At 43.1% G+C, this 9,456-nt stretch overlaps 1 protein-coding gene across 1 annotated transcript; it reads right to left on the bottom strand.

The window, feature by feature from the left end:
- Positions 1-1,437: 1,437 nt before the first annotated feature.
- LOC135101058 (uncharacterized) lies at positions 1,438-9,255 on the bottom strand. Its single transcript, XM_064004631.1, has 7 exons — positions 9,239-9,255; positions 7,199-7,367; positions 5,516-5,524; positions 2,332-4,779; positions 1,950-2,240; positions 1,659-1,763; positions 1,438-1,506 (listed from the first exon to the last, which is right to left on the bottom strand). Exons 1-7 carry the CDS (start codon positions 9,253-9,255, stop codon positions 1,438-1,440), a joined length of 3,108 nt encoding a protein of 1,035 aa, XP_063860701.1.
- Positions 9,256-9,456: the final 201 nt, after the last annotated feature.

Genomic DNA, 9,456 nt, shown 5'->3' with positions numbered 1-9,456 from the left:
ACTGAATGAATTTCAAGAGATAGAAGGCTTAAGTTGAGTTGAACCAACATTTGGAAGATTTTGGGTGAGAGAAAGAATGAGGAATGTTCGCCTCCCTGCCAGATACCTCCATTATGCACTCAGCATACAGAGACGGTTCCCTGACTTAGAAACAGTAGTCATGCCATGGAAAATCAGAATGACCCTCCAATCAGCAGACGGAAAACGTTAAAGGCACCTCTGCTTTGAAGGATGATGCGGAGAAATTGCAGCAATAGGACAATATATATATATATATATATATATATATATATATATATATATATATATATATATATATATATATATATATATATATATATATATATTGTCATGGATCGGTGTTTCCTTTACGTTACCCCTGCCGATCACATGCGACTCCTGGTTGAGTCTCCAGGTAGACTAGGGTAGGACACTCAAAAGAAAGCACAGTCGTAAATATTTGACTTATATTTACACAGTAATTACAACAAAGGCCTGGCTAGCTATGGCTACACTCAGTGGCGCGTGGGCCGCACACAAAGAAATACCTATTCCTTCGGAAGTGAGGCCAATGCCCGGTCCTTTTATGTTGTGAGAGCACAGCCTTACGTTAAGTTACTGGGTCACGGAGGTAATTAGTCGGCACTATGCACTGTATCACTTATGCCGGGCAAGAAGCGTCGACCACGTGGTCGCTGGGTGACTGGAAATGAAATCTTGTTAACAGGCCTTACCACAAATAACTCACCCCAGGCGTTCCACTGGTGTACTCACTCCTCCAGTCTGCTTCGATGAAAGCCAGCTTCGTTGGTCAGGGCTTCGGCTTACCGCTGCACCACGCTGTCCTTTCTGCAGGCTGGTTCGGGAGGAGTCGAGGAGGGCACGTCCTGTGCGCTGGGTGACCTGGCTGGGAGTGAGGCCGAGCAAGGTCGTGCCCCGCTGACCTCGCCCGCGCGCATTGATACAGGCTCCGCCCACCTGCCCGCATGGCGGATGGTTCTCTCCTATGACGGGGCGGTAATTTATTGCCCTCTCAAAATCTAGTGTCCCTGTGCTCTCACATTACCCCATACAAACGAGGATTTTTTTTTCGGAAAAAAAAATTCTAAGCCTTACTAGCTACTAATGGTTGTGTGTGTAGACTAAAAGGGGTCTTCGGGTGGAAGCTCAGGTGGCTCATGAGGGTAAAACCCCGTATTTACGTTAAGAATCTCGCTTAGGGGGAAAACTCCTGAACCAGCTGAACCTTCCCGTTCCTTTTGCAAGACGAAATATCGTCAGACTTAAACCGCCCTCCCATTGTTATGTATGTCTGTGTATAACATAACGGAGTGTAGGTGTTCGAGCGTACGTAATATATGTGTAAGAGACACGCAGACGCTACACGAACACGGAGCGGTGTCTTCGGATTCATCTTGGGGAAGACGCAGCGTGGTGTCACCCCTCTCTGGGAGACACGAGCGTGTTCTGAACGGCCTTCAGGTCAGGATTGGCCTCAGAGCCCCTCTGCCAACAAAGAGAAAGTTTAGTGTCTTCATAGTACCATATACATCCCATATTCAAACACAGAACACAAGTGACAACTCATCCTGTAGTTGGGGTGTAGTAGTGTGGGTGGTTACTCGTCTCGCTGGGCCACCACATAACCTGGTCCACACTCTTCCTCTCCAGGCACCCAAGGCGTCCTCCCTAAGGATGCTGCTGCTAGGGGCGAAACTGGGGTGATTATGTGCAGGTACCCCACAAAGTAGGGACACCTGGTGCTGGAATGGGTAGGCATTATGCATGACATGTAAACATAGGCACACTCCTTCAGACCGATCTAGAATATAATACAACTTAGTTACCTAACCAGACGCATGGCAAGATCATCTCTTTACTGAGGTGAAGAGGTACTACTCGCTCGTCTCAGCCGATGCGCTAGTCCCTTCTAAAAGGCGAGACAGCACGTCGGCCCCGACATTGTCTCGGCCACGGATGTACTGAACTCGCATCTGAAATTGTTGCAAATACAGAGCCCATCTCATTATTCGGGAGTTTGCATTCTTAGAGGTACGCAGTGACTCCAGGGGCATGTGGTCTGTCTGCAATACAAACTCATCCCCGTATAAGTAGAAGTAGAATTTCTTTATTCCATCTACTACGGCGAGTAGTTCACGTTCTACCGTGCTGTAGTTCTTCTCTGCCGGTTTGAGCTTCCTGCTGTGATAGGCCACGGGGAAGATGTCGCCGTCCTTCTCCTGCAGTAACACAGCACCCAAACCTTCACAGGATGCATCGGTCGAGGACAAACCTGCGGTAATACCCTGCTAACCCTAGAAACGATCGGACCTGTCTTTTGGTGTGGGGAACAGGAGCTTCCTTTATTTTCTGAACCTTGTCCTCCAAGCAGAGGCACTGTCCTTGACTCACCTTGTGGCCTAGGAATTCGACATCTGCCTTGGCCAACTCACACTTGCTCGGCTTAACCGTCATGTTGGCATCTCTGAGTTTATCAAGGACCATACGTAACAGTCTTACGTGGTCCTCCAAATCCGTAGAATGAATCAGTACGTCATCTACGAAAACCTCGACCCCATTCAGGTCACCTAGTACCTGTCTTATTCGGCGGTTGAAGACCGCGGGAGAATTGGCAAGGCCGAAAGGAAGGACCCGATATTGATAGAGGCCGCTAGGGGTGGCAAAAGCCGTTATTTTCCTTGACTCGGGGTCAAGCGGGATCTGAAAGAATCCTTTCGTGAGGTCCAGTTTGCTAAACACCCTCGAGTGTGACAGCCGACTAAATATCTCCTGTTGGTCGAACATGGGCTCTGCGTCTATTTGTGTTACTGCGTTAATCCTTCGGAAGTCACCGCAGATCCTAACACTATCGTCTTTCTTGCGTACGACGACCATAGGACTACAGTACGGAGAATCGGATCTCTCGATAATGCCTAAGTCCTCCATTTCTTGTATTTCCTCAGCCACAGCGTCCCTAAGCTGCAGAGGGACCTGATAGGGTTTCACCTTCACTGGCTTTCGGTTCGTTAGGGTGATCTTGTGTGGCGACACCCGTGCCACGCGAGGCTTGTCAGAAAAGACCTCCGCGTATTCACCTAGAAGATCCTTTATTATCGATACTTCCTCAGGTGTTAGCCTTTCAGATAATGTGACGTCATCTACGGTCTCCGTCTGACGCTTTTGTACAGTGAGAGGACCGTCTCCTATGTCCTCTGCATCGTGAATCACAGCTGCACTACATTTGATCTCACCTTCCTCCTTCGCAGCTGTTGAAAGGGAAAAAATATCACGCACGGCTTTCAAACAGGTGGCCCTATCCTCAGCATATGCTGGTTCCTGAGCGCCAGCGCTACCAGAGATGGTAGGCGCGTGATACTCTTTAAGCATGTTAATGTGAAGACGTTTCCGTTTCCCATCAATCAATACTACATAATTTAAGTCGGAGACGCGCTCTAGGACCTCATAAGGCCCCTTCCACTGCGCCAGCAACTTATTATGAGCAGTGGGTAGGAGTACTAAGCACTCCTGGCCAGGCTGCAGGGTGCGTAGTCGCGCATTGCGATCATAATGGGCCTTTTGTACCTCCTGGGCCTTCAGGAGTTCTTCCTTGGCCATACGACAGGTTTCCCTAAGTCTGCCAGCCAGGTTTATAACATACTCGTATGTCGTACGTACCTCCGGACTTGGCACGTCCTCGTCCCATAGCTCTCTCAGCACTTGGAGTGGACCGCGCACTGCTCTCCCATAGAGTAGCTCGAAAGGCGAGAACTTCAGAGTACTCTGCGGTGCTTCCCTGTATGCGAACAGGAGAGGAGCCACAAATCTCGGCCATTCCTTGGGTTGCTCGGCGGCCTGCCGCTTGAGCATTTTTTTCAGTGTGCCGTTGAACCTTTCACACAGACCGTTACCCATGGGATGCCAGGGTGTCGTGTTAAGGCCCTTCACAGAAAGAATCCTAAACGTCTCGTCCATCATGGCAGACGTAAACTGAGTGCCTCGGTCACTCAGCACCTCCTTGGGAATGCCCACACGGCAGAATATCCCTACCAGCGCTTCAGCCACCGTGGTGGCCTCTATATTTTTCAGAGGTACTGCTTCAGGCCAACGGGTGCTGAAGTCCACACACGTGAGTAGATATTTTGATCCGTCAGTCGCGCGTGGCGTGATCGGCCCAACAATATCTACGGCTACCCTCTCAAATGGTTCGGATATAAGGGGCATGGGTCTTAGCGGCGCAGGTTTCACACGGCCCTTGTCTACAGTTTTTTGACACACGTCACAGGATCTCACGAATCTCGCGATATCGGCCATCACGCCAGGCCAGAAAAATGTGTGACTAATGCGGTCTTGTGTTTTCTGTCGCCCCATGTGACCACCCAAGGCCGCGCAGTGCCCCATCTCCATCACCGCGTGGCGGTACTGTGCAGGCACCACGAATTGCGACCGAGTCTCACCGAGGTCGGAGACGACTTCTCTATACAACTTTCCTCTGTGTTGGCAGAAGCGAGTCGTTCCGTATTTATTTACCCTCGATACCCCCTCAGCGGCTTGCTTCCGAATGTTTGCAAGGGAGGGATCGGTCTTTTGTGCGGCAGTGACGTTAGCGCTATTGAGCAGCTCGTCAGGTGATGTGAGCTTGAGAGGGACCACGGGCCGTGTGTCTCGTGCCTGGGCTCGTGTCAGGGCGGCACCTACTTGATCTTCGGTTTGGGTCGCGGCGTCCGTGTTCCGAACGTCCCTCACCCCTTCAACGTTACCGATTATCAATTCATAGATAGGCTGTTTCATCACAGCGCATTGAGGTGAGTGCATTGATACAGGCTCCGCCCACCTGCCCGCATGGCGGATGGTTCTCTCCTATGACGGGGCGGTAATTTATTGCCCTCTCAAAATCTAGTGTCCCTGTGCTCTCATATATATATATATATATATATATATATATATATATATATATATATATATATATATATATATATATATATATATATATATATATATATATATATATATATATATATATATATATATATATATATATATATATATATATATCGATCGAAAGAGTCCATCAGAGAAGACAGAGTGACGGAATAAGTGAAAGAATAAGAGGTTAGGTAAAGGTCATCAGTATTGGGAGTATCTCCAAAATGGTGAGGGACATAGGTATAGTTCTGCACTAATTGCTCCAGGTCGTGGGAATTAGCAAAATTAACGATTAATTCATCAGGTTGGTCAAAGAAAGGAGAAGAAAGCCAAAGATTGTGTTGAATACTGAAGTTTTCAAGAATGGAGATCAGGAAAGATTTAGGAAGGAAAGGAAAGATTTAGGATATGCTCCTCTTTGGAAGTTAGATAGTTATTCAGTTGTATACAGGACAAATTATTCTAATTTGGGAGTGACTCTGAAGTCGATACCAGATGTAAGTTGCGCACATAGACGCAATAAACATCTTTGGACTGAAAATGAGTATAGAAAAAAGTAGGAGGGAATAGAAAATGAATTACTGTTACTTGCCCTAGACACCTGTGTATGAAAAGAAGATGAGCTTTAGAAGAGAAGAGATATTCCACATATTGAGCCTTAGATCTAAGGCCACTAATGTTGCACAAGTTAATGTAGAAAAAGTTGAGGGCGGGTGGGGGTGTCAAGACACTATTGGTCGAAACCAAGAGATACGGATCTGGGCACATTTCTGGTCACCCAATGAGACGTGGACACCAAAGCTAGTCTTGGCGTCGCCATTTTGAAATTTGAATACTTTATTGAAATATATATATATATATATATATATATATATATATATATATATATATATATATATATATATATATATATATATATATATATATATATATATATATATTGTAATGTAGAGCGAGATAACGCAGTGAGGAAAGTAAGAATGATGAAAGAGAAAAGACAATATACGACAGAGAGAGAGAGAGAGAGAGAGAGAGAGAGAGAGAGAGAGAGAGAGAGAGAGAGAGAGTCAGGGTATGTATATATATATATATATATATATATATATATATATATATATATATATATATATATATATATATATATATATATATATATATATATATATATATATATATATATATATATATATATATATATATATATATATATATATATATCGATCGAAAGAGTCCATCAGAGAAGACAGAGTGACGGAATAAGTGAAAGAATAAGAGGTTAGGTAAAGGTCATCAGTATTGGGAGTATCTCCAAAATGGTGAGGGACATAGGTATGGTTCTGCACTAATTGCTCCAGGTCGTGGGAATTAGCAAAATTAACGATATATATATATATATATATATATATATATATATATATATATATATATATATATATATATATATATATATATATATATATATATATATATATATATATTTACGGTTAAGAGTGGCCGCTCGCTGCTATTAACTTACCATAAGAATTTCCGCGCACATCTACTTCCCTGATTAATTTACCTTAGTTGCCTCTGTTCAGTCAGTTTGAGTCTCACATACTTTGCAGCAGAAAAGTTGTCCTTGACAAAGAAACTGTCACTATTCATTTAGCCTCCTTTGTTTGATAAGAAGAATTTTCAAAAGTAAAGTGTTTTATTCAAGTAGAGACTGCTTGGGGAGCAGATGTGGGGGCAGGAGTCACAAGGGATCCTGTACACCTGTATTTCAGCCCTGAACTGAGTCCACATAGGAGGTGGTTCAGTGAAGCCAGTCCAGGTACAGAAGACTGGTGAAGGGGCTGGGAATTGTGGTTGTAACAATATATATACGAGTATATATATATATATATATATATATATATATATATATATATATATATATATATATATATATATATATATATATATATATATATATATATATATATATATATATATATATATATATATATATATATATATATATATATATATATATATATATATATATATATATATATATATATATATATATAAGCTAGTCACTTTCACTAGATCACGATTTTGGGTTTCGTAACCCTTCTTTAGTAGCGTGTTATAACCGCGGTGGGAATGGTTGGAGTTGCTGTGTGGCCCATTATTTATTCAGTGGCCTGTGGGGTCACCCTGGCTTGAATCGGTGATTGGCTGCCTGTGGGCTGTTGCTGCACTAGTTATGCGGCGGCTGTGATTGGGTGTTTCTTTTCATGCTTGGCAGGGCCTGAAGGTTTTTGGCTTGTATGTTGAGTTCAGGGCTGAATTCTTTGATGTACAAGGCTTCTAGTATGGCAAGGCACTTTGCATCAGTACACATGTCTACAATTTCAGTATTCTCTTTAGGCATTGTCTTGTGATCTTGATGTGTTGCTGCTGTAAGTGTTTCTTTGGGGCTGAGGATGTTAGGTGGTAACTGAGGCCTCTATACAGCTTCGTTGTCACGCCACCGTGACAGTCCTTCCACTGCCCAACAGTGTTTTAGTCTCAAGTCGAGTAGTATCGTTTACTACCTCCTGGGTGACAGGCCTTGTCAGGACCTGGCATGGAGGGAGTGTTTCACGGTTTCCTTGATTGCAAGTGAATCTATACACGACATAGGACTTATGAGATGTCTCTCTTTCCATGCGGGAACTGTTTCTGAGCAGGTGTCTGGTCTTCTTATTCTTGTAGTATATTTGGAGTTTTTTTTTCAGGCCATTGGGATTCACGTTTCTTTTCACTATTTGTGTGATGATCCTCTCTTCCTCTTCTTTGTATGCAGTACAGAAGAAGGCACGGTAAAATATGTTGATGTTGGGTTTTCTTGTATCTTCGGAGGACCTGGAGCTATGCCACTAATCAATGCTAAGAGCATTGAGGCAGGCGATATTCGTTTCAGTGAAGCCGTTGTTAATTAATACTTGCGATGTTCTTTCTATTTCTTTATGTAGTACTTGCTGCCAGGTAATGCAGTGTGTGAGTGCTCTGCAGATGTACTCACCAATGGTAGAGTCCTTCTATCTGTCAGGACATTCACTCCTGTTAAAGCAGTGTCCGGCATCAGTGGGCTTGGTGTATACCTCTGTATTAAAGGGATCTTGCTGCTGTTTCACGAGGACATCGAGGAAGGGAAGGCACAATTTACATTGTGCTCTATGGTAAAGGTAAGACCGGAGGTTTCTTCGAGCCAGCGGTTGAGTTATACGGCGCCATCTTCGTTCTTGGTCTTGATAAATATTTAATGAAATTAAACGAATAAACATTTAACAAAACTTGTATACGAGAAAATCTTCTGCCTGTATATACGCTCAATATATATATATATATATATATATATATATATATATATATATATATATATATATATATATATATATATATATATATATATATATATATATATATATATATATATATATATATATACGTGTGTGTGTGTGTGTGTGTTGAATCTTCCGAGTTTTCCACCATCTGGTTACGACTACACAGTCACTCTCAAACTAAATTTATGTGTTGTATACCTTTCACCTAATTCCTCTGATTAAAATAAATTTTTGACTACTTATCTTTCAAAGTGCAACACATTCTTACTCTCTTCCCTTTTTTCGGAGATCTCCATTCTAGGAGATTTCAATGTTCACCACCACCTTTGGCATTCCTCTCCCTTCACTGACCATCCTGATGAACTTGCCTTTAACTTTGCTATCCTCCACGACTTAGAGCAACTGGTACAACACCCTACACGTATTCCTGACCGTCTTGGAGATTCTTGACATTTTCCTAACCTCTAATCCTTCTGCTTATTCTGTTACCCTGTCTTCTCCGTTGGTCCTCTGATCACAAAATCATATCTGTATTTTGTCCTATCTCTCTAATCCCTCCTAAGGATCCCCCAAAGTGGAGGTGCCTCTTGCGTTTTGCCCCTGCTAAATGAGGGGACCTGAAGAGATATAATGCTGATTTTCCTTGGAATGACTACTGGTTCTGTGTCAGAGACCCGTGTCTGTGTGCTGAGCGCATAACAGAGGTGATAGTGTCTGGCATGAAGGTTACATTCCTCACTCATTCTCTCGACCTAAACCTTCCAAACCTTGGTTTAACACAGCCTGTTCTCGTGCTATACATGATAGAGAGGTGGCCCACAACAGGTACTTGAGCCCTCCATCATCTTTATATTTCTGCCCGGAATCATGCCAAGTCTGTTCTCTAGCTAGCCAAACTAGCCAACTATCCAAAAACTCCTTCATTAAAAGAAAATGTTAAAATCTTTCAAGATCTAACTCACCTCGTGACTTCTGGCATCTAGCCAAAAATATCTGCCATAACTTTGCTTCTTCATCTTTCCCTCCTTTATTTCAACCTGATGGCATCACTGCCATCTCATCTATTTCTAAAGCTGAATTCTTCACTCAAACCTTTGCTAAAAGCTCTACCTTGGATGATTCAGGGCTTATTTTCCTCCCTCTCCTCCATCGTCTGATTATTTATTGCTACCTATTAAAA

The sequence above is a fragment of the Scylla paramamosain genome, chromosome 6, assembly GCF_035594125.1.
Source record: "Scylla paramamosain isolate STU-SP2022 chromosome 6, ASM3559412v1, whole genome shotgun sequence".
NCBI classification, from domain to species: domain Eukaryota; kingdom Metazoa; phylum Arthropoda; class Malacostraca; order Decapoda; family Portunidae; genus Scylla; species Scylla paramamosain.
The sequence above is the reverse complement of the archived record's forward strand: the minus strand, read 5'-3'. Positions and strand labels throughout refer to the sequence as shown.